Source organism: Etheostoma spectabile, chromosome 19 (genome assembly GCF_008692095.1).
Source record: "Etheostoma spectabile isolate EspeVRDwgs_2016 chromosome 19, UIUC_Espe_1.0, whole genome shotgun sequence".
NCBI classification, from domain to species: Eukaryota; Metazoa; Chordata; class Actinopteri; order Perciformes; family Percidae; genus Etheostoma; species Etheostoma spectabile.
The window spans coordinates 15,198,964-15,225,684 of record NC_045751.1 but is presented as its reverse complement, the minus strand read 5'-3'; the positions used below and the strand labels follow the sequence as shown (position 1 = coordinate 15,225,684).

Sequence of the window (26,721 nt, the reverse complement as noted above, 5' to 3'; positions counted from 1 at the left end):
TAAAACTCAACGTTACCTTATGCTTCGGGCTTGGTTTTGTCTAACTATCTAGCTAGTTAGTAGGCAGGAATGTTTCTGGTTGGAATCTTTGTTTGCGTAAAGAAATGGGATCAACACTACCTTGCTGCAAACCTGATATTTTGTTGTTTTTCTGGCAACAGAGGTCGCTTTTTTAAAGTGTCTGGTTTATAACTTCATTGCATCTTGGAGGAAATTGGTGGATAACGGATTTGTGGATCAATGCACAAAAGTCATAAACTTGATACACTTTACATAATCCTTTACTGAAACCTGGTGGTAAAGTAGTACCAGATCTTTAACTTCAGTAGAAGTAAAACCACAGTGTAGAAAATACAAGTAAAAGACATACAATCATTAACTTGAGAAAAAGTGTAAAAGTATAAGCCTAATCAAAATTGACAAAAACCACCAGGTTTTATCTTTAATGATAATCCGTTGATGAGATTTTGTTGTATATGAATCTGCAAACTAACTAAAGGTGTTAAATAAATGAAGGGAAGTAAAAAGTAGAACATCTCTTTCTGAATTCTAGTAGAGAAGAAGCATAAAGTTGCATACAATGGACATACATGTTGCCTACAGTACTGTACTTAAAAGATTGACTGACACCAGTTTACGAAAAGCTAACTAAGACGGAAGTAGCAATAAGTGAACTCTCTCTCCTGTGTGCTGGTCTTTGTTGGAAGGAGTATCACTTTAAAATTAGGGCGTATACCCTTCGGAAATCAGGAAATACGTTAATGTTTGTAAGGAGCCATGGCAAGTCCCTCCCTTGGTTTAGTTTGACCCGTACGTACGTATATATCTATGAGTTTGACTGGTTAACCACGGTTTAACGGTTCAACGGCCGGCTCTGCAGAACATCACCGCCAGGCCTCCCGGTAACAACTGTCCGTCAATGGCTAATTCCACCGCCAATACATGTAAGTTTCCAAGCATTTTACCGTCTGTAGGAAGTTGTAACGTTAGCAGTGCTGCACAGTCCGAGTCCTTTATGTTTTCTCATCACTTTAGAAAAGTGTGCTCTCATTTTAAAAATCGTTGAGTTTATTCAATCATATTGGCCAGGCGGTTGATGCCAATCTTTTTGAAAAACTAACTAACGTTAGCCACTTACTTCACATTAGCTAGACATTACATACACATAACACACAAGTTACTGCGTTACAGTCGAAACTTCAAGATATAATGCAGCCCATGTATTAAGATGTTATTGAAGTAAGGAAGAAAACATATTGAGCATTTAGGGCAAGATACCATAAAAGAAACTGACAAACTGCCATAAAATGCCACTGTAAACATATAAACAACAGACACGTTATAAAGATGTTTAAAGATTTACACTTTGTTATGTTTTTGCAGCTTGTTCTCATGAAATGTTTCCCAAGGTATCTATAATTTAGTAATATTAAGGGAATTAAGCCCTACATCAAGTGTTATCTCGAGGTTTTACTGCACGTATGGCTTTATATCAGGTAGTTACATATTTTTCAAGATTTTTGTCTAATGAATTGTCCAGTTATGTAAGAGATGTTCGCTGCAGACTTTATTTTACCAGAGCTTACACTGTATGTTTCCATCCTAAAAAACTGTTATTTCTCTGTACTCAACGTTTAAAATCAAATTTGAAAAGCTCATGAAATCATCCAGATGACGAACTTAAACATAAATTAACTTAATTGCCTCACAAACCAAGTGAACTTGTCACTAGTTGCAGTATCCGTAAGGCTTATATAAACATATCAGTGAAGTTCAGTGATTTTTCAGTGCAGCAGCCAAATCCACAGAATATAACATTTTAACGTGGAACTGTATATATTTAGTAACTGTAGAAATGTGTTCTCTGCTGTAATAACATACTCTAAAGTACATACATGACAGGAACTAACTGCCTCAGTGTAATCCTACTGGAGTAGGACAAAGAATGTAAATGGCACACATCTTTGTCAATTCAGAAGTGGATATTTGAACAGGTTGCTGGCCTGGAGTCTTTTATTGTCTTGTCAGGATAAAAGCCTTACAAACAATAGATGTTTCACAGTACACAGATGTTGGAGACTTAGTAAGAGACCATGAATAGCCTCACTTTTCTTTTCTTCATAACCTTTAAAATTCTGGGCCTGTTCAAATTTTCCACGGAGAGTCTACTGGAGTCTGTGGCGTGCGAAAAAAGCCAAGTCTGAATCATCATGCTTATTCAGTTAGACCATGGGTCTCAAACTCGCGGCCCGGGGGCCAATTGCGGCCCGCGGGATGATATTTTGTGGCCCCCTACTTGACATCAAGTTAAGTGTTAGTGCGGCCCGCGCGTTCTGAACTTTTTCTCATTGCGTTGTCACTTATGGGCTACCGTAGTAGTCTCCTGACAGCGGCGTGACGGTTGTCAAGCTAGGTAGTACTCTTTGCGGCAATGCCTGAGGTTTGACAATGTGATGTTGTGTTGTGAAATCACCAACCATATCAGATCTAGGGGCTTAAAGCCCGCAGTTCCGCGCCCTGTTTGGAGGAAATAGTTGTTTTTTTGGATACTTGATGCGGCCCAGCAAACCCAGACTCTACTTTCAGCGGCCCCCAAGTAAGTTGAGTTTGAGACCCCTGAGTTAGACCTAGGCATCCAGTACGTTAGTTTGGTATTAATATGTGTGTGTTTACAGTACAAACATATTGTATATGTCTCAGATTGTTTCAACTGTCGGCAGCATACACACCCTGAACATGCTACCAGTTGAGCCTGACACTCATTGGCAGGCTGAAGGACTTATTGTGGTCTCGGTCACTGGTTCACAACATGCGGGTTGCCTCATTTGTATGTGTTGTGTGTCCGACTGTGCATGCTTTTGAACACCTGCCCAACTCTACTAGGACTGCACGATTCGGGGGGAAATATGAATCACGATTTTTTTTGGCTTAGAATTGTTATCACGATTCTCTGCCGTCTGTCTTTTTTTTGACCACGTCAAAACAAAACAAATTGGCTGTACCAAACAGATTTTTTTTTTTTAGCACCTATAGCACATTTCTCATCACCACACAAGCCTGTAAACACAGAGGCTTCAATGAAGAGAAGGGAGAGCACTGCAGCGCTTGGGAGTGCTTTAAAACCTATTTTATACAGTCTATGTTTGAAACTCACAGAAGAAAGTAGTAACATTTGTGATGCAGTTGGCTTGTAAAATTAAAGGAGAATCAAAGTTATAAAAAAAGGGTGAATCAAGATTGCGATTTTAGAACAATTAACCAGCAGGCCTGAACTCTACCTCTGATTGGCTTACCATGAAAGTTTACTCAACCTCAGCCAATGGACCTTTTTCACAGCAGACATTGTGACTTGTCATTGTAGGAAAAGCACAGCTGAAATTAATAACCTTAACGATGGCTCAATTTCATCAAGTGTCCTAGTGAGCTATTTCAGTGAGTCAGCACACACACACACACCATGGCCTCTCCTAAGTGGAATGCAGCCATCATTAATGCTTTTGAATACACCTGTGCTTTTCCTTCTATGACATGTCAACATGTCTGCCGTGAAAAAGGTCAATAGTCAACATTTATGCGCTTGTCTTGTGCACTGCCCACTAACACCATTATTTAAAACGTCATTATTTATAATGCTATTATTCCCATCACTGCTAATGACAAATTAAAATGTTCTGCTCACTGATCAGTGTGCAGCATGAGAATGCAGTTGAGCAACTTTTCGCACAACAAGTGAAGTGCACGTTTACCATGGCTGAGCTGGGCTGTATAAATGCAGACATTCACTGCAAATTGTAGCTGTTTTGCTGTGCCATTACCAGCGAGCACAGGCATCTCTCACAGTGTCAGAGCTGTATCTGCACGTGAAACAGAGATTGAAAGAGATTTCATCTCCACTCGTGAACGAGCTCACTTAAGGACTAAATCAATAAAAGACAGAGGGTTGGAAAGACACGACTGACTCAAGTAATTTAAAATGAGATGGGGTCTTAGTATGCTTTCCTAGCTGCACATGATTTCCTGAATACGAGGAAATGGGTAAACCACAAATGGGCAGATCCTTTTAAACACACACAACACAAACTCCTTCTAATTTGGTGTTGTGGTGAAATGAAAACCTTTTACTTTGTCACTTTCTCAACAGTTTTGATTGACAGCTATGAAGGATATTTACAGCTATTCAGTAACTTTTAATTGACTAATCTAACTCTACGTCTTGGGGAGATTATGAATAGAGAAAGAAAGATTTCCCTCCTGGGGTGAATTCTCTGCAAATGATGGTCAGGAAAGGTGAATGTGGAAATAGATGTTGGAAAACAAGAAGAGGTTATCGACTAGCCAAACGGTGGTCAGTAAGCAGACGTCAAAAAGGTTTGACATTTCCGTTCTCTCTCCTTCCCGAGATGAATAAATGGAGAGTAATAATGCAGTTACATCTGGTTGAGGATCAGTTACTGACTGACTGCAGCTGAGAGGTAACGGATCAAATTAATGTCTTGCAGCCAATATTTCAATTACAAAACAAATACAACTAACACACAAGGACAGTACATCAGAGGTAACAGAAAAAGTGTGTGTGTGTGTGTGTGTGTGTGTGTGTGTGTGTGTGTGTGTGTGTCGTGGTGTTGTGTGTGTGTGTGTGTGTGTGTGGGTGTGTGTGTGTGTGTGTGTGTGTGTGTGTGTGTGGTGTGGTGTGTGTGTGTGTGTGTGTGTGTGTGTGTGTGTGTGTGTGTGTGTGTGTGTGTGTGTGTGTGTGGTGTGTGTGTGTGTGTGTGGTCGTGTGCTGTGTGTGTGTGTGTGTGTGTGTGTGTGTGTGTGTGTGTGTGTGTGTACACATACATACACACAAAACAAACCAAGAATTTAGGCTTAATGACTCTTATTGATATAATCTTTGATGAGTGTCCATGGTCCATCTAACCCATCATCCCTGCATAGTCCCTGTAAAGCAGAGGCTGCCCGTTCCATCATCAACAGTTGTCTCTGATTTTCAAATTTTGCTCAGACTATTATTTAATGCAACGTTTGCCAAGAAGTGACTTGCAAAGTGCTACCTGTTAATTTATCGCGTTATATCTTAGTTAAATTGTTATCACAATATTCCACAAGGTTATTGCATGTCGCATATTTTCCTCATATCATGCAGCTCTAATCTGAAACCTAAATTGAAACAGTAAATATTATTTAGGGTAGGAAACGCATGTCATGTGCTGTCTGGTCTCCCAATGTCTTTTGCTGATCACAGGAACAGTGACACCCTCCTTTTTGCCCTTTGGTGTTGTGGTGTGCTCATCAGCATTATCCACTGACACTGGTGGTAATGGGTGATTTCCATGTTCCAATCTGGGAGCAGGAGCACAGCAAAGTTGAAGATTTAACTAGTCCAGCCCACACAAGCAGTGTTCAAATGGACTTTTCCTTTACTAACAGCTAAAAAAAAAAAGTCTCCCACTAGTGCATCTGATGTTCAACACACAAGATAAGAGGCGGAGGAAGGGGAAGAACGGCAAAAGAAAGGATAAAGGCAAACAATTCAATCACAAATCTGCTTTTGTGTGTTTTTGCAGAGATTGATTTTACATCATTCTGTGAAAGAAGCTTTTGCAGCAGCGACGTCGATAACCTTTAGGCAGATAAAAAACTGCAGGGAATTAAAGCAGCAGAACAGTAATGCTGACCTATTCAGCCTGCGCTCAGCTCCACAGGATGTTTCAATTGAGGGATTTGACTGTGTCGACAGAAATACTTTTGCTCCTCTATCTAAAATCCGGAGATTCATTGGATGTTGCAACCTCGTGTGTGACACAGTATGGTGCTGAGAAATAATTTCTCTCGCCCAGATTCACCTCTCATATTCTCAAAAAGTCGAAATAAACACGGTTGTTTTTCTTCTCCAGTTTATTTTTAGTGGACCAAACATTAACACCGCTATAAAATCAAATAAAAAGTTATGATTTAAATTGGGTAATCTGATCAAAGAATGTGTTTTACAATCAGACAAAACATGTGATTACCACCGAAACTATTAGTGGATTAGTTGTGTATTCAAAATCGATAACAGACAATTTTGATAATCGATTGAACGTTTAACAAAAATGATCAAGTTAAAATGCTAAAATATTTGGTTCCTGCTTCTCAAATGGGAAGATTTGCTGCTTTTCTTTGGTTCTTTTATATCTTTTCTAGTGAACAAGTGTTGCTGTCACCTTGGGGGATGGGATTTGTTTTAGTATTTCCTGAAATGTTATTGACTTCAAGATATTTCAAATAAAGTAGTGGATGGATTACTCAATAACAAAAATATAAGCCAGTTGCAGCCTGAGATTTGATTTTAACTTCTGGTTTTAGATCCGTGTATGACGTTCAGTACCCAGCCCTATTTATATTCGTACAGAACAGTGGCACAAAGTATCTCATTAAAGCTTACCAAAGCCCAAAAGTTGCTTATAAATATCAGATTTAGTGTATCAATTAGTGATGGGAAAAATAATCAATTCTAAGAGGCATCGCGATTCTCTCTAGAATAATTCAATGCTGGATTCTGATAAGTTAATACTCTTTGTGTGTATGTTTTTTTTTTTTTCCCCATATGTTGATTTTTATTTGAAAGTCACTGTCACCAGACTTATACAAATCAGAAAATAGAGTGAATGAATGATGATGGGATAATGGACAACAATGTTACATAAATAAAATAATTAGGCAAAACACACAAATAGTACACAAATAGGCTGTTCATCTACTTTATCACATTACATTTGACCGCCTCATGGTTCATGTTCTAAGAAGCCGATTCTCCACCTTTAAACCTGACTGAGCCTCTGACATGGTTTTACTGTGTCATTACTGTGAGAGAAGGTGACTTTTACAAGCATGTTTAGGGCTTAAGCATGGTATGACTACAAAATAAAAACCTCAGTACACAAAACATTTAAATAATTCCCACCCTTATGTACTGTATGAATCCACATGATTACTATATCAATCCACACGTAATGTGCATGTGTCTCAGATATCTCTTTATTTTCTGGCTGTCCCTCTGATGACTTTCATCAGGGTAGCAGCGGTGGTTGCTAAGAGCTTTTTATGACTCAAATCTAAATCCTCCTCAAAGACTGTTGATTGTACTCCACCCATTTGCCAGTCTCCAGTCTTTTTTTCCAGATGCTTTTTAATACAATCCTCTAATTGGTCCGTGATTACTCGTGGAGAGACATGGACATGGGCACGTGCCAGGCCAGCCTACTGGTGTATAAGCACACGGCCACAGGATCGTCACTGAGCAGACAATTGGTCTTAACCAGTGTGTTCAGTCTGATGCACCAGGGAACTGGAACAATGGGAGAGCACACATGCCTGTATGCATCAGGAGGCACATGGTTAGCTATGCAGATACACGCCTACAGAATACGCACTGTGTTGTGGTACATTTCAAAATGGCATCAACAACTCATTGGATTCTGATATGATTTGAGATTCTGTTCAAACTGTGAGCTACCATTTCTGTCTTTGGTTGTCTCTCTCTATCTTCTCTCTTCTCCTCTCTCTCTCTCTCTCTCTCTCTCTCTCTCTCTCTCTCTCTCTTCTCTCTCTCTCCTTAACACACACACACACACACCACACACACACACACACACACACACACACCAACACACACATAGGTTTGTGGAACATATCTTTGTGCGACCCGTCATTGACATAATGCATTCCTTAGCCACTTACCCTAACCATAACCATCACAACTAAATGGCTAACCTTAACCCTTACTCTCACCCTAACCATAACCTTATTCTAACCCTCAAACAGCCCTTTTAAAGTTGTGGGGTCATGCATTTTGGCCCCACAAAGCAGTCAGGGCCCCACTGGACTCCACGAATATAGTTAAACAAGAACACACACACAGACACAGACACACAGGCACAGACACATACACCCTGATGCGAACAGGGAAACAAAAAGCCTCTTGTGTGTTGTGCTGGAATTCCTCACGTGGTGCCCTGACTGCAGGAGTCAGGAGAGCCTTCGCTTTTAGCTGACCACAGGTCACTGTCATTCCCTTGACCTTAAACATCATCATTTTCCCATTTGTTACATTAAAGAAAAGCTATGAGCTGCAACAATTATATTTTTTTTATTTGAAAGAAAACTAATTTGCCAGTATTTTGGTAATTTTATAATGGATTAATGGATTATTTTAAGCATAAAGTGAAATATTTGCTGCTAAGTGATTATTTTCTCCGTTTGTTAGGCATTTATTAATTGTAAACTAAATATTCTTTAAATTTTGTGGACTGTTGCTCAGACTAAACAATCAATACGAAGACATTACTTTTGACTCTGGGAAGGTGGGATTGGCATTTTCACCACTTTGTCACGTATTATACACAAATAATGAATTACCTAAACTCAGCACTCTTCTCAGTCTTGTTGCTCCCGGATGGGTCTAAAGTCCTGTGGGGGGGGGGCGATGGGATATGGAGAGCAAAGCTATAGCTATGACGTGGTAAAGTTTATGGTCCTTGTGCTTTTTTTGCTGCTATAAGTTTCTATAAAAAACACTACGATATGACCGACATGGAGAATGGGTGTTTTATAGTTTTTGGTTTTGACTTTTCACTCTCTCTGCCTAATAAGCTGTGGAATCGGGGGCATCTTGCACCAGATCAAGCAGTTAGAGGGCAGAGACAGCAGCAGCAGACTCTATTGATCCAGGAAGGGAACATGAAATCTCTGTCATGCAGCAGATAGCATTTAAATCCCCTCAGCTGCTCGGTCCCAAACGCACCCTCTGACTCACTGTGGATATCAGGTTGCCATCAAGGGGCGTTATGATGACAATCCATTATTTTGATTTTCTGTGTGTTCTGTTGTAACATTTAGAATCATTTCGTTTTTTTTTTTTACGTCTCTTCAACTTCTAGCAGGTCAGCCTACAGCTACTGGAGAAAATGGAGGTGCAGCAGTGAGCAACCCAGAGTACATCGCTTTCATTCTGGTGCCTGTTTTCTTCCTCCTGGGCCTGTTGGGGGTGGTCATCTGCCACGTGTTGAAGAGGAAGGGCTACCGGTGCACCACTGAGGCCCAAGATGGGGAGGAGGGGGAGTGTAAGGAGGAAGAAAAGGATCCTGAGTTGGGCGAAGGTAAGGCAATCTGAATTAAAGAGGGAGGGAGTTGAGGCAAACTCCAAAAACTCTCGGGTGTTTGTGACATTGCAGACTCGTAGTAATGTTTCACTGTTTGACACCATTATGACTAGCTTTATGTGTTTATTGCATTAATGTGCTCATTGTTTGAAGGCATCCATATACAGTACACACCCAAGATTATCGCTGAACCAGGGTCATGTTTATCTAAGTAGATAGACAATAAGTTACTGAGGCGGTAAAGGAGGGAAGGGAACATTGTTTGACAGAAAAGATGCTATGAATTAGAAGCATGCAGAATTTTAAGATGCAATACCAGGTCAGATACAGGTCAATACATTGATGTGTTTTAATAATACTTTTTTGTTTTTTGCAAAAATGTTTTATGTTTATTTGTTTACACCCATCAATACAAATTACATTGAAGAATTATAAAAAACAAAACAAATGTATGGGTGTGGAAGAAACCTGTCATGGCTTTTATAAATAAACATATCAAAGACATAAGACATATCAAAGGTTACCGTGCTAACATCAAGTGCATTTTAATACTACAGGTTCTAGAATTGTAGAGGCAGCGAACGTTTCTCTGTCAGAAATGCAACTGAAGAACAATTGTTGCACGTGTTTAAAGTGCAACACAAACTTCCGTTTGGGGAAAAAAAAAAAGGTCAGTCAATAATTATTGCAACCGCAATCTGATTCCTTTCTAGAGTTGGAAGTTTGCCACTCACTGCTCTGACTTGTTTCGTTACTTCCTTACGATATTTAAAATTCATCCAGGAAAACTGCAGAAAACGGCCATTTTCTTTTCCACAGAACAATCGCGGTTTACTCAAACAATGGCTTCCTCACAATAAAAGCCACCTGTATGTCCCCAGACGACATACAGCAGCAGGAGGATGCTGAGTTTGCATTAGCAGTAATCTAGCTCTGATACAGCTGTGGAAGAGTAAACAGTGAAACATAAAAATAAAAATACGTAAGAGAACGTGCTGCCTCGTTTCTTCTTTTCCCCTCGTGCTTGTGAAGGCAATTTGAATCTAGTGCAGGAATGGCGGCTGCTGACACTAACAATGTGGACTACTATGTAGAGACTGGGGAATTGCAGTATGTAGATACATTAAATGGCTAATTTAGAAAAAAATGCTGACCATAAATCCATCAAAGATGGGATTTGATTAACTGAAAATTTTAAGGATTACAATTTCTTCACCTTGTCTCCCGCTTTGCTTCACAACTGCAGCACATGAACTTAAAAGTTCCAGTCGATTTAAACATGAACTGCTAATCATTATCAGTCCAAATTCTCTCGCAGTCAGTCAGACTGTGTCTTAGCCAATGGAAAACTAAATGCAGAAGAAGCATAGATTTTTTTTTTCTTCTAAGTTGTTTTCCAAATGAGTCATTAGTCTGCTGGAAGTTTTCCATTTTCCTGTCATGTGATGGTGAAATGCAGTACAATCAATCACTCAATGCTCCCACCCGCACTCTAGTACTTACATAGCCTGACAAGCCACATCAAGATATACAATACAATACAAGATATACAATACAATACAAGATATACAATACAACACAACACAATACAAGCCTGTAAGTACTAGCCTAGAAATTTAGACTCACCCTAGCTGCAAATTACATTTGCTGCCACCTGGGTGCGTCTAGATTTCTAGGCTTGTACTTACAGCCTTGAACTACATTTCTGAATCTGATGGGTTTGCTGTGTGCCCGGTAGTGTAAGTTATGGCTGCTCGATCAAAATCCTGGTCAAGATTGAGATCAGGCTTATTTAACACGTTTACTCTGTACACTGTAGACCTTTTGGAAAGTTGTTGCATTTATTATACTTTAAAAGCAGTGAAACAGTTAAACATATCAACAGTGAAAACACCTAGAACTGTGGAATTTCCCCTAAAACCTTTCCCATTTGAAATGTTTTTCATTCAGAACACAAGACAAAATAAGAGTTTACTTGCTAAACGTAATGTGCAAAAATAATTGCTTTTCCCGATTATTTTGTTTTTTGTGATCATTAGGAACCAAAAGGGTAATAGTGATTAAAATGTTGATTAATTACACAGCTCTAGTGAATGTGCAGACAGATGTTGATAAGACTATACTTGTGTGATCATGTGAATGGCTCGTTGCTTTGCGGGGAAAAAAAAGAATTAGAAAATATTTTAAATACACATTAAAACATGCTAGAAACCAATATTTGTCAGAGTTCTTTTTCAAGAATAGTTATTTAGTTTATGCACCCTCATTTAAGAGATTAGAGATATAAAAGAAGATCTATATACACTCACCGGCCACTTTATTAGGTACCCCATGCTAGTAACGGGTTGGACCCCCTTTGCCTTCAGAACTCCTATTCTTCGTGGCATAGATTAACAGGTGCTGGAAGCATTCCTCAGGGAGTTTGGTCCATATTGACATGATGGCATCACACAGTTGCCGCAGATTTGTCGGCTGCACATCCACTGATGCGAATCTCCCGTTCCAACACATCCCAAAGATGCTCTATTGGATTGAGATCTGGTGACTGTGGAGGCCATTTGAGGACAGCGAACTCATTTTCATGTTCAAGAAACCAGTCTGTGATGATTCCAGCTTTAGACATGGGCATTATCCTGCTGAAAGTAGCCATCAGAAGTTGGGTACATTATGGTCATAAAGGGAGGACATGGTCAGCAACAATCTCAGGTAGGCTGTGGCGTTGCAACGATGCTCAATTGGTACCAAGGGGCCCAAGAGTGCCAAGAAATATTCCCCACACACCGACACCACCACCACCAGCCTGAACCGTTGATACAAGGCAGGATGGATCCTGCTTTCATGTTGTAGACGCCAAATTCTGACCTACCATCGACTGTCGCAGCAGAAATCGAGAACTCATCAGACCAGGCAACGTTTTTCCAATTTCTATTGTCCAATTTCGATGAGCTTGTGCAAATTGTAGTCTCAGTTTCCTGTTCTTAGCTGAAAGGAGTGGCAACCGAGTGTGGTCTTCTGCTGCTGGAGCCCATCTGCCTCAAAGTTTGACGTACTGTGCGTTCAGAGATGCTCTTCTGCCCACACTTGGTTGTAACGGGTGGTTATTTGAGTCACTGTTGCCCTTCTATCAGCTCGAACCAGTCTGGCCATTCTCCTCTGACCTTGGCATCAACAAGGCATTTCCGCCCACAGAAATGCCGCTCACTGGAGTTTTTCTTTTTCGGACCATTCTCTGAACCCTAGAGATGGTTGTGCGTGAAAATCCCAGTAGATTAGCAGTTTCTGAAATACTCAGACCAGCCTTCTGGCCAAACAATCATGCCACGTTAAAGTCACTAAATCACTTTCTTCCCCATACTGATGCTCGGTTTGAACTGCAGGAGTTCTCTTGACATGTCAATGCCTAATGCACTGAGTTGCGCCATGTGATGGCGCTTAGAAATTAAGTGTTAAACGAGCAGTTGGACAGGTGTACCTAATAAAGTGGCCGGTGAGTGTATATTTTTAAGTTTATGATGAACCAATTTTCAGGAAACCCAGATCCAAAACATAATCTCAGAAATCCTGTTAATGGTGTACTTGCAGCAAGTTATCATGTGGTAGTATCAACAGCTCTTTGATCATGGTCTTGTTAAGCCTTATTCCTCTATTGCTTTTGTCCATCCAAAGATTAGTTGGCATTCGCACGCCACTTACAGTAAGTTGTGACACAACGTGAAACAAAGACATCCTCTGCACAGAACCGGTTTACTTTCCCTCGGCTCGTAATGATAACTGCAGATAATGCTAAACATCCATGAGTATTGTGTTCGTGAGGATACGGTTTCTGGCCTCTCACAGAATGTTGTTGACTTCCTGAACTTCAGCATACTGAAAACAAAGGTTAACTCGCCTGGTTTCCCCTCCGTTTGCATGTGTTGTGTCTTTACTTTTTGCAAAGACGGTATGTGGCATGACTACACAGAGAGAGGGGATGTTAGTGCTTCTTTGCCTTTCCTTCTAGCATTGTCGTGTGCAGATAGGAAACCTCTGGCATCACGGAGTTGCCCTGGGGTACATCATAGGCGTGAGAAATGGTATGGAAAGAATGAACTGTTTACACCATGCTACTAAAATGGACGAGAGTCGTTGCCAACTGCCTTTCTCATTTATCTGTGATCATACAACAAACTTCTGCACAGTTTTCCTCCTGAGACATCACATCTCCACTATTTCCCATGTTCGCCGAAGCCCTGAACCCCTCCATTGAATCATGTTTATTATTACCTTATTTGTTTAGTGGAGTTAAGTATTGGAAAAGGACAGGCATAACGCTGTTTTTTTTCTTGTGGAGTTAATGTGATCTCACCAGCTTCCTTTACAGTGGACAGGTTTAAACTGAGCCATTACACACCAGAATACTCTCATTGATTTGCTGTAAGCAGTACTGTAGTCTGTCGAATCTCCAGTCCCCAGTGTTCAAGTCCGAGTACAAGTCCCAAAGGTTGAGTCTGTGTTATATTTCAAGACTGCCTACATTTCTCCACTCTGGCACCTTTAAAGAGCTGATATACTTATAAAAGAGCATCTGCATTAAACAAAAATGACACCATTGTTACTATTGCAAGGGATTTTATTTACTGACTTTTTTGCTGCCACACAGCATAACGTCTCTGCATTTTCCAAATGTGATCATGTAGTAGTCATCCCGCAAATTATGCACTACCAGAGTAGTAAAAGTTAGAGCGAGAATGAAGCCTTAAATGATTGTGTTGTCAAGCAAGGAGAGTAACAAATACATTAATAAGAATATCACAATTCTTTATATGGAAATTGTTGTGTTGTGTTTACGGCTTGTTGCGTTGCCCCCAAGTGGCAAAAACATGCCATGAATGCAAATTTAACACTTTAAAAAAACAAACAATTTATAACGTTTTTCTACAGACAATATCTACTCTCATATTAATATATTGCCAAGCTTGTATTTAAGGTTATAGGCAAAGAAAATGTACACTATCTGTAGGTGTCCATTCTAAATAATGAATTGCAATCCTGCTTCAGTGAAACCCATGGGAGTACTATCAAGTTGTAATATTAACAAGTGCTCTTGAATTATGATTTCTTTGTATCATGGTCTGCATTTACGATGTGTTTATGTTAAAGGGGGCCCTTAGCTAATGCCCGTAGAGTGTTTTTCCTCTCAAAACACCATTCACCAGTCACAATAGTCTTTAGGTTACTGAGGACTGGACTCCAAAATATACAGTCTAAATATTTGTGACTTTTAACATGTAACAATACTTATGATACACTTAATAAGTATTTCTAATTGTGTGTGTAATTTTCTGCTTATCTTCCAGACATGAATGACACCCTCAGTGAAAACAATGACACAGTCGGGCAGATTGTCCACTACATCATGAAAAATGAAGGTATGTGTCCAGACGTACTAAACGACAAACAGTAAATCAATTTCTTTTTTCCCACCTTTTAGAAACCTGCATGTTGATTACACAATGTACTGTTTCTTCCATGAAGTCATTATAACAGCTGCAAGTCCATTGTCAAACACTATTCGGGAAGTGTGTGCGTGTGTGCGTGTGTGCGTGTGTGCGTGTGTGCGTGTGCGGGTGCGTTGCGTTGGTGTGTGTGGTGTGTGTTGTGTGGGTCTGTGTCTGTTGTGTCTGTTGTGTGTAGTGTCTTGTGTCTGTGTCTGTGTGTGTCTGTGTGTGTGGAATGAGGATCTTCATGTTTGTTCAACACTGAGACAATCTAGCTATTATAGGAAATTAGTAATGAATGTGGTTTAACAACATGGGCGCTTACGTCACTGTTGCCCAGTGAAGTCCCAGCAGTGTCTTGGCTGTTATTAAAAATAAAATTGCTTTATTTCTTTGAATTGAACTGATTTCACTGAGCTGGAACATGAAGTTAAATCTGTAATAAATCACAGCCCTCTCCTTACTCCAAGGGATGGCAGTTCTTTGTTCAGCTGAGTTTATAAGTGGCAACAGGAGAGCTAGAGATCGGTGCTCGTATTGTTTTAGTTTGATTAGTACGAACACACATGCCTTTCCTGACAGCGTAGATTACAGCATTTCCATCCGGGCTAATAAACCTCCCGCAGCAGTGGCGTTCTGCTGAAATCAGGTTAATAGCTGATTATACTATTTGTAAGTATGTTTTGATATTTAAGTGAAATAGAGGAAGACTGTTTCACTTGAACAGTGTATTTGTTGCATTTTGCTTGGCGCTTGGATAGCGTGCTGGTTCGGTGTTAAGTTCCATTTTAGGTCCTCTCAGCAATAGTTGGGAAATGTGTTATGGCAGAAAAGAGCTTGGACTGGCCGTGGGTTTTTATGGCTGTGCACATTGAGGGCAATATATAGTTTTCAACAACTTTCATTTCTTCTAACATAATATAAATAAATATAAATCGTACAGAAGCATGGAAAGAGACAGAAGTGTAAAGTGGGAAAAAGAAGGCGTATGACAATTACACAGTAGAAGATTAGACTTTTTTATTTTATTTTAGTCATTTTTATTGGATGCCACGCCATCTGTTTAGGATATGGTGTGTATTGCAACACTTGAAAATGTAGCTCTACATCAGAGAAACATGGCTCAATTGCCTCAGTTTTAAACCAAACATGCATACTGTATATCTCTGCAGTAACACTTATACCCCTACACTTTCTCTCTGAGACCTATTCACAATATATAAACATCCAATAAATAGTCTAAATACACTGATGTAGTGGGACTTTTTAAGTGTTTATTGAGGTGGTTGTCAAGACATTAAGCGCATCTTGGTTTATAAACAGAAAATAAATGACTGAATATTGTAACAGTTGTAATTTATACAAAATATGTCTTCAAAGAAAGATTGTAAGTGTTGACGGATACTGCACATTGTTAGGTGAACACTTAAAAATACTAAACACTTGAAAATATCAGCTTATAACTACATTATTATTCATAGATAATGGATGAAGTAAAGTGCTAACACTAGCAATACATGAATTTAGATTTTCCAACAACATAAAAGAAAACAGAATTCCTGCAGCTTCAGTTTACCATGTTAATGTCTTCTAACGTTTTTCATTTATTTGGAATATCAATCATAGGGATCAATTTACTTTAAAAAATGAGACATGTCAAGGTCATATTGTTGAGCTAAAATGTTTTGAAATACAAGAAGTAAACAGACAAAGCTTATCCGTGAGTATTGATCCCTAAAGCTGCAGTATACACCATCCTTCATATCTTATCCTCATGACAGACTGTATGACACACGAAGGCAACGTCCTGTGTGTGTTGTGGCTGTGTTGATTTTACCTTCCACCATTAAGAGGCAAAACTTTGAACTGACTTATCACCGTTTTTCTCTTAACAATGTTTGCAGAGTTGGAGTCAGTTAACTGACTCATCCTCATACTCATCCTTAACCATTCAACTGGGATAATGTATGTAAGCTTTTCAACTGGCTACTCTAAAAACCTACATTGTTATTTTTAGTGGAAATAATTATCTGGAACACGGGAAGGGCAAGTAGCAGTTTGTGTATAAATAGACATGTCACTATGAGGAGCAGTAGTCCTCTTTGTGGCTGAGCAAAAACGGCCATCTACAGATAATCTCATAATGAAAGCGTCACAGTGCTGGCACAGATATATTTGTTCTTATTGCATGCCCACTTATCATCGCTGCACTACAAACTTAAATATAAAATCATCCTGAAGGATAAATTACCCATCACTTTTCTGTTTTGCGTGTTTGTAATTTACTCATTTACTCAAAATTTCTGAATGATAAAAAGGAAGACATATTTGGAGTTATTACTTGAAATGCTGTATGCTGCTAGCCTGACAAGCCAGACCCACATCAAGATGTTGGGACTGGGAACTCGCCATAGGCAGGCCTCAATCCGAGGGGCGGGATAAACAGTTGTCTTTCAAATTCCCTTTGCACACAATAGGATAACGCTACAAGTTGATAGATTACATTTTTGCCTTATCCGGTCGGCAAAACACCGAACACATCTTCCTATTTTAAGAAGGACTTCAGTGCTTAACTCCAAGTCTTCCAGAGTTGCGTCCAAAGCCGTAGTAGGGAAGTAGTAGTAGGGAATTTACGCGAAACCGTCTCTCATGTCCTCATGTCCTCATGTCCTCATGTTAAGCTACCCCACAGACTTTGTAGACAATGTGATTGGTCTGACCAGAATTTGTTTTTTTTCAGCTCACAAGCCAATGGGGAGTTTGCCCATTACTACTGTGAAACTGACACCAAAACCCATTGGATTGCAAATTGTTTACATTTGCCTGCAGTCAAGCTTTACTGTAGCTGCATTGGCAACGTTTATCTACATTTAGCCAGGTATACTGTATGTAGAATGAAAGAAATGACAAAATGGGTCCCGAAATATACAGCACATTACAGTTACTTTTTAAAATATGTGTTTAAAGTGGCCATAAAACAGCGTCATTTTGACAAGTTTTGTATAGAAGGAGGTGTGTTGGGATACAGTAAATTTTGAAAAATAAATGAAAAAACACGATACAAAACGATTACATTAAATTACAATGCATTTAAAGGGGACATTTTTTCCCTTTTAAAACAGCTGAAACCTTTGTTTGAAATGCTTCTCTATAACATTATATGACAAGATGTGACCAAATAAACAGAAATAAAAGTTTTAAAAGTTATTACTTTTTAGTAGAACACTCAAAATTTTGGCTAATCGTCTTCATCAGAAATGTGGGGTCGTGGTTTGATTTGATTTAAATATTTTTTGACACTGATTGGTGCACAGGAACATGCAATATCATCTTTTTTGAATGATCCTTCCCTACTTTCAAACCAGTGAGAAAAGCAAGGACAAAAACAAAACAAAAACACAAACACAAAAAAAATCTGATGTGAAATAACTTAAACCCAGTGCCGCAGTCCTCAAAGGGTAGACTTTCACAAGTGAAATTACCGTGGACTGAGTTAAATATCTGTTTAGCTGTTATCCAGGATGTTGTTGTAATATACCCTGCGCTGCCAGATGATGGGAGGATGATACGGGGGAGACGAGGAGGACCGCGGATTGAGTCAGATGCCTGCGCACGTTCAGATAAAATCATAACCTGAAACCCCAACGTTCACCCACGTGATTCATCTCCGTCTCAGTACCACGCTCAATACATCTCCCACCATTATCTGTGCATGCAGTGTGCTTATGGGAAGTCAGTGAATGCATCAGGGCCGGGCCTTAGGGAAATCTGTGTCTGGGAACAAATTATGCAAATCTATGCCTGAACTGAGTTGATGCGACTTTGTCTGGGAGCAGAAGTTGGTGTTGTTCATGTTTTATAAAAAATCAAAACAACTGTACACCCCGAGGCCAAATTCTTGACCATCACAGAGAAATTAGGGTTTTCAGAGTCATATTCTGGAGTTTGTTTGCTCCAACAAACTGCTGCTTTTTTCCCCCTGGTCTGGTACATTCTTTTGCGGTTTTTGTCTACAGTAATTCTGCTTAGTGAACTCATGTGTGCCATTTAATTGTGTTAAGGAATAATCAGTTATAACCATCTTTCAATAAGCGCTCTGCATTTGAAGTCACTGGAGCGTTCTTCTCGCTAATTCCAACACTACCTTTATCTCCCCCTCTCCCGGTTCCTTTCTTCTATCTGTATAAGTGTGTAACTTTCTCTCTTTCTCTCTCCCTCAGCAAACTCGGATGCCCTAAAAGCCATGGTTCAAGAAAACAGCATTGACTCCGATGGGTAATTGTCCTCATGTTGTTTTTACTAGCTGTTAAGTATTAACTATCTCAACCACCAGATGGCCCCATAGGCCTCTTTGGAAGCCTGGTGGTGTCCTGAAAGTGACTGAAGTGACTGAAATGAGAGTAGCCAGAGCAGGACATGAACACACAAGGCAATCAGGCCACATTTCTCTTCTGATACCATTCCAGATTGGCAAGGTTTGATTGAGGGCGAGCAGCTGGGGACTCTTTCTGGAATGCCACCATGCCCCATATTACTGTATTGTGGGGTTATTTAAGCAAATTGTGCACAGTTGTTGATTCTTAGCCAGAACGCACTTATTAAGTGTTGGGTAAGAATCTGTAGGTATCTTTATAGTAGAGGCCTTTTGAATACGGCAGCCTCAGAGGATTTGTTATTCAAAAATCCCAAATGTGTGCCGGTTCCAGCTTCTTAAATGTAATGATTTGATGCTTCCCCCTGTTTTATATTCCTGCAAATTAATAAACTTTGGGTTGTTGACTGTTGGTCTGACAAAACAAACAATTTGGATGTATCCACTCTGGGACATTGGGCTTTTTTTTAGACTTAGACTAATTTTTTTAGACCAAAACATTCATTTAATGATAATCAAAACATGAATCGATAATTTAAATAGTTTTACTTGGCACAAGATTTTAATTTCTCAGCATGTTAAGGGTTACATCTGTCCTGCTTTTTGGCTTACATTTGGACTACCTAGTTCCACTCTGCAAAATCAAAGTGCTGGTTGATTATGTTGTCTTACACATGAATCACGCTGAAAATGCTGACTTTAATCCTTAGCTTCAGCCTCAGTCTTAAAGCACAGTGTTCTGTATATAGCTAATAAGTACATATGTAAAACCATTTTATGGGATTTCTGATTCAACCCAACTCATGGATACACCTATAGCTTAGCCTATAGCTTAGCTAAGCTACAGCTGATAAAAAAAGCTAGTTGCCGTTTCAGACTTTTTTTGTTGTTGACATTTTCAAATTGTAACTAGCCACGATCATTGGCTTGAAATGATTAGCTCGTTTTGTCTACCTCTTTGTGAGATTAGGGACCCATTGTTTAAAAAATGACCATGAATTTGGATGGTAAATCTGCCTGTTTGTCATTTGTAAACTACCATGCGAGAACAAAAAGCTTGACAGGCATAGCAACAATGACTAAGTGGAACGATTAATAGCAAAGTTTCACTTGTTAGTTGCAGCCCTAGCCTGCATCTTTTTAATAGCATAAACATTGAGTGGGTCTCAAAATTGATTTAATTTCATTCACATTTTGACGGTCACATCTCACATCAAAGGCCGCCTGCTTGTCACTTTGAAACAACCCTGCATCATAAGAACTGATGGTGTGAGCGGAGATTAGACGTCTTCGCTTTGCCGGTGAGATAAGAAGAGACGGAGTTAGGCTGATAGACAGATTGGAGGAGGAGAAGCCTGTGACAGAAGAGCAGTGTGAGTAAATCGAGTTAGTGTAGTATGTTTTCGCTCTCTCCTCCTGTCATCTTCCTCGTCCTGCTACATATTGTTCTGGGAGGAAAGGAGAGAGATGAAGAGAAGAGGGATGTTCTCCTTTGTCAGGAAGAATCAGTGTGGATGAATGGGAGGAGCGTTGCCTCTGCCAAGGATTAGCTATTGAGGTATTCTGCCTAGCCACATGGAAAGATCAGCAGAAATCTGCATTCGCACACATTTTGCCCAGCGTCACTTTCATGTGTTTCAATTCTTCATTCTCTCTCCAAATCTTTATCCACATACACCCCCCCCCCCCCCCCCCCCCCCCCGATTCCCTGCATGTTCAAAATCGCTCAATGTAGTACTCCTCTCTCCCTCTGTTATTCTTCATATCTTTCTTTCTTTTCCTGAACAAAGTTGGGCAGTCTGCCAGTGGATCACTTAGAGATGGTGGAATAGGGCGGGGGTAATTTATTTGACACTTAATGGGGGGAGAGAGACAGGCTGAAAGAGAGGGAGGAAGAAGGAGAGAGGGATGGAGAGAGACTACCAGAAGGAGAGTGACTGTAGTGTGGCCAGGCGTCGCTATCTGCCTCTCCAGATTTGGTACTTAACTTCCCCTCGCAGCAGTGCTGCTCCCCCCATCAGTACTCCAGCCTCCACCTGTGCACCTTCCATTAGCCCCCTTTCCTCTGTTCACATCAGTTGATCTCTCCATTTTCCTCCTGTGGATCAAACTCCTGATTCATACCTCTGCTGTACACACCGTACATGACCATAATACAAATTGCATTTCACATGCATTTACTCGCACATTGTTTACACCATTGGTTTCCAACCTGTGTGGCTTGGGAAACCTTAGAGCAAAGTGATGTCTGCTTGTGTATCCCCATCCCACAGGTTGCACCTGTCTGCCAGTTATGACCAGTTCATCAGAAGACTGATTTTTCTTCCCCCACTTTTTTTAAAAGGCCTGAAACAGCTACACATTGTCAGTAATTCATAGAGGAGAAGAAAAGCAAAGATTAGAGAAAATAAAAAGTAAAATGAAACATAATTTTGTGTTTCACAAATATATTTTATTCTTCCTATCCTGTTTATAATCCAATTTAAACAGACCCCAGGGTTTTATTTCAGACATGGAGGCCCTTTATATCTGACCTCTGGTAACATGAGAGTTCATTGACCTCAGCATTGCATAAATCCAGTTTTTGCCCCATCAGTCGCCATTATAATGATGAATATCTTAAATTCTATCAAATATTCTATTCTTGTTCTAATTAAGATGCAGTATGCTGCTGGCTACCTCAGCCATGGCCCTGTACTATATGGTTACCCTTAAAATCCTTGAAAGTTTGCAAATGTGAGGGGAAAGTCTAGCCCTTTTTGAAAAAAGGCCTGTACCAGGTGGCAAAAGACCCTGCTCTGTGGTAGAACTTTCCAGTGGTTCAGGAACTGCCGAGTGGCGTTTGCTGGGGTGAACTTCGCTGATTATTCAAGTGCAGACAACAGCAACTACAATAAGGTAGTACTGGGCGCATGTGACCAGGATTGGAATTAGGATGTGGCGTTGTTTTTGGTCCGGGAGCCCTCTGTGTTGGCACCCCTGCTGCAAGTGGGCTCCTTCAAATGAATCAGAAGGTTAAGGGGCTGCCGCTGACTTTGACACGAGGCTGAAGCCAGTCTGAACGTGACCTCTTACTTGTGTGGCTGAATGAGAGCAAATCTCCGCATTCAGCCTCCAGGTGTCACAAAAAACCTTCCCAGAAGAGTGGAGGCTGTTATACCACAACATTAGGTGTTCAATAATCACATATGGGTGCAATGTTCAGCTATCCACATACTTGTGGCTATATACTGTAATTAGCATCCCTCTTTTCCTTGTCCAGTGTCTTACAGTAAGTGTCCATTGCTGTGGTGCCTCCTGAGACACATCAGAGAGACCTAACTCATTATGCGGTCTGTCCCTTGACACACATGAATCCTTCTACATACTGCATATTATATGAGCATGTCAGTGAGTAGAAATGGTGTTTATTCTACCTTTGTGTGTAAATAATGTGAAGAGCTGTTCTCCAGGGTCATAAAACACAAAACAGACGCCGAAGCTGGCCTCAATAAGTCGCTGTTAGCACACTTCTCAGAAGAATACTGTGTGAAAGTGGAGAGTATGTGTTGTATCAGTTTGACTTCTTTTTACAGCTAATTCCCTACTGATCACCTGATGCCTGCGTGTACAGGAAATTGCCTCCATTATTCCTTTAAACATAATCCTCATTCAGAGTGACCGTTTTCAAAGAGCTTGTCACTATTTGTTTGTTTAAAGATGAGATGTTAATGTGTCATTTCTGCAGGGCTGGGCTGCAATAAAAGAAGTGCTAATTCAATGACATTGAATTATTCTCTGTAAAATTAAAATGTTTTGGACTGAATGTAGGTCAGATTGTGAAAGGTCTCAGTTCTCAAAGGTGCACATTTGGCCGCCGACCTATATTAAGCAAACCTTGTTTTTTGTTATTTTTAATATTTAAATGGTGAATGGTGCTGCAACATTTTTCTGACCTATACAATATTTCTTGGTTGATTTCTCTCTTTGTTGCATAATTATCGTTCAGGGGCTGATTTACATCCTTTTGCTTGTGCTCTGCTAGTAATAATAGGCCATAATCATCAGCAGCGAGCTTGATTACACACTCCTATATAGTGCAGTTGAATACTGTAATGTATAATGTCATTACTGAAGCAAAATGTCAAACTTCCAAGTTAAATACAAATTTCTGGTTCTCTGACTTCAGTCCTCCAGCCACCCCCACCTCTCCCGGCACCCCTCTCCCTCCGGTGACTCCAATATCGCCGGGTGCACCCCCAGGAGCCGCCAAGCACACCTGCAACCACCTGCACACCATTGGCGGCCTGGGTGGCCAGAAGAACATCTGCAACCGCTGCAGCCAGAAGAAGTGGCCGCTGATGAGGAGGCCGTCGGCCCGTAAGGCGGAGCAGCGACGCAGCCTAATCGGAGAGGTCACGGTCCTGGCTGTGGGCAGGTGTGCGTGTGCGTGTGCGTGTGCGTGTGCGTGTGAGAGAGTGTGTGAAACAAAACCATAGTTTTTTGCTGCTTTATGATGATTCTTTAATATTTCTTAGAATCATACCACACAAGGTGCTTTAATGAATGAAAACCGTTTGCCCCAGGGGCATATTAGATATTAATTACACACACACAACATTAACAATCAAACATTAACCCTAAAAACAACCACACTTAATTATACCGACTAATACTGCTGTGCACTTTGACACCAGAGCATTGACCTGGAAAATGCACATGTGGACAGTCAAGGTGAACCCTGGGAAAATAGATGCTGCAGGGTTCAGACTGTTGTTGCTTATTTGAAGATTCAGTAGTTACACTATGTTGTGGTGTTTAAAAAAACAAAAAAAAACAGGAGAAGTCCATGCTGTTAATGTGAAGCAGCGGGGAATAGGATGTTCTGTTTGCATTAGCAGTAACGTAACACAGCTCTGACACGGTGTAAAGAGAGTGGACAGTAAACAGCGAGGCGGATATCAGTGAGATACCACTGCTGGGTTACATACAGTACATGCATATTCTCCCTGTGATTACCTCGTACTCGTGAATGTATTCTGAATCTGGCACTAAAGACAATTACTGAACATACGTTAAATGGCTATAACTTAAAAAATGGGTTTGATCTTATGGAATATAACTTTAAGAAAGCATTCTTGTTTGTGATGTGTAACTGGCGCTGAAGATGGACTTGGACCCTTTTCCAATGCTCCCCAGTGTCTGAAAGGGGGTTTAAGACACCCCATTTTGATTTACACCCTGGCAGAATGCTACCATAATAACAATGTGTGTTTAAAAGTTTAAAGTAAAGAGAACCTTTGTCAGTCCACTAGTGAAAAGTGTTCAGCCTCGTCCCCTCCTTGCAGCACTCTCTTCATCCGTAATGTCCCGCTGCGAGCTGATTGGGATGCAGAGCGGTTGCTTTTCATTCGCAAACCCAGATGAATGGCGGCGTACGCACAGGGTCAGCACGACCGGGATACGAATATTCATTTACTGATTTAATTAAAGCTTGCGTGCGCGCGTGCGTGCATGCCTTTGAGTGGGTGAGTGCTGTGGCACAAATGAGAAGGGCTGATACTCACTGAGTATTTATTAAAGGACCGTTTTCCGTAGGTTGTTTATATTGTTCTTGATATGAACATACTATTTATAAAGTGAATAAATCAGCAGCAATGATGGTCGGCTAAGTTCTATTTTATTTTGACCTAGAAAAAAAATTCACTCTTGGTTACTTTAAAAAAAAAACTTTCCTAAAAGAGTTCAACAGCATGCAGTGTACATTTTGGCCTCTGGTAACCAAAGAAGAGCAGGAGTTTGTTTTAATGAGCCAACCCTGCAGTGTGCGAGACCTTGTTCCTCATTTGCCAGACTGCAAACATTTAAAAATCTTTTCCTTTTGTTGTCATTTCTCAGGTTCCGGGTGACTAAGTGTGAAAAGCCAACCAGGGAGAGGCGGACCCTGCTTATAACGGACTCCAATGGGAGCGTCCCTGCATCTCCTACGGAGGTGGGGCCTAAGAGTCGGACAACGTCCGAGTCCCGGCAGGTCTGTATCCTGGAAACTTCACCCGTGTCCTGCTCTCTCTTTGTCTCCCATCAGGCGCTTCCTAGCTACCACCCTGTGTATAAATAAGTGTTGCATATACAGCTCGTAGTGACATTTAGCCTTTTCATGCATTGGCTGACAAATTGTTAAAAATCGCAAATGTTACATATTTGATAATTAATAGCACACACCATTTAGCATTACTTTTGATATATATTATAACTGGGTTAGAGCTGCAACTAATAACTAAATTAATTATGTCTTATTTGTGAAAAATGCCTATTATAATATTCTAAAGCCAAATGTGACTTCTTTAAATGTCTTCTTCTGTCAAACACACACTCCAAAACCCTAAAATATTCAGTTCACTATGACCTAAGCAGCTGAAACTATGAAATGTTTATTTTATTTTCCTAAAAAATGGCGTAGACGAATAATCAAGTGATAAAACATAACCACAATATGTAGTCCATTCACTTTCTGTTGATTGATTAATTAAGTTATCTCAAATGCACTAAAATTGTGTGTGTGTGGACCGGTGTGTGTGTGTGTGTGTGTGTGTGTGTGTGTGTGGTGTGGTGTGTGTGTGTGTGTGTGTGTGTGTGTGTGTGTGTGTGTGTGTGTGTGTGTGTGTGTGTGTGTGTGTGTGTGTGTGGGTGTGTGTGTGTGTGTGTGTGTGTGTGTGTGTGTGTGTGTGTGTGTGTGTGTAAGCAGAAGTAAAGTCAACTTTATTGCATATAATCCAAACATCACAATCTTAAAAGAAAAAACTGATTGACAATTAAGAGATATGAACACAACAAGCTCTATATTGTTTGGGTAAAGTTAATGTGATTCTAGCAAAATTATCATCGTGAAGAGCCACTGAAAAATCAAGCTGCAACAATAAATAGCTTCCAGCTCCGCTGCTTTCTGTTTACATCACAGGAACTCTGGTTATCAAATTGCAACGCTCGAGGTGGACAGCCTCCGCTCGTCTCTCCTCAGTGTTCAATTTATTGTTTGCAAGAGTGTGCAGAACTGCACAACTTTTTTCCCAAAAACAAATTTAGACATTTTTTTAACTATTTGTCAGGGGTTTGTTTTGAAATATTACATGCACAAAATGTTTTTCTATGGCATGTTAAACAGAGTTTGACAAAGGAGAATAGCTCTGAAAACGTGGTTACATTTAGCAGTTAAGGAAACATTATGCTGTGGAGCTTTACTGTTTGTGTAGCAGTCGGTTTTGGTTTGGTAAGTTCTGAATCTTCTGTACACAACAGCAGTAATCCTGCAGCAGGAACTGTGTGTCACATGTTAGACAAGTTAAACATGATGGTGTGGATTCATTGCAATGACACAATTTCACAAACCTTCTCAACATATAAGCCTGAAAAGTATGTTGGTGTATGGGCTTACACTCATATTTACTTACTGTAAGACAAGGTGTGTGTAGTAGAAATCACCCTGTGTTCTATCCTAGTTTGTTTTCTATGGATTCTGAAATTCAGAGGGAATATGCGAGGTTAGAGTCTGTTTAGATTCACCAGCCTTGACTGAATACATGTCGTAACCAAATTTGTTTTAAGGTGGAGAAACCTTACACTCATGTTTAATAGAAGGTACAAATTCAAATAACCCATTCCCAAAGAAAGAAAAACATTTAACACCCGTTTTTGTTTCGTTTCACACGTTTAGCCCTCGACTTTCAGCTTTCCCGTATTGACTGTGAGAGAAAGG

The 26,721-nt window shown here is 40.2% G+C and overlaps 1 protein-coding gene across 2 annotated transcripts in view; it reads left to right on the top strand.

Annotated features, from left to right (window-relative positions):
• The first annotated feature begins 672 nt into the window (after positions 1 to 672).
• rell1 (RELT like 1) overlaps positions 673 to 26,721 on the top strand; it is a 27,649-nt gene continuing 1,600 nt past the window's right edge. For both annotated transcript variants that reach the window (XM_032544564.1, XM_032544562.1), the window contains exons 1-6: positions 673 to 944; positions 8,919 to 9,137; positions 14,477 to 14,548; positions 18,838 to 18,892; positions 23,158 to 23,406; positions 24,867 to 24,999. In XM_032544564.1, the coding sequence (XP_032400455.1) occupies positions 920 to 944; positions 8,919 to 9,137; positions 14,477 to 14,548; positions 18,838 to 18,892; positions 23,158 to 23,406; positions 24,867 to 24,999 (753 nt within the window). In that variant the 5' untranslated portion in view covers positions 673 to 919. The remainder of the gene's footprint in view (positions 945 to 8,918; positions 9,138 to 14,476; positions 14,549 to 18,837; positions 18,893 to 23,157; positions 23,407 to 24,866; positions 25,000 to 26,721) is intronic.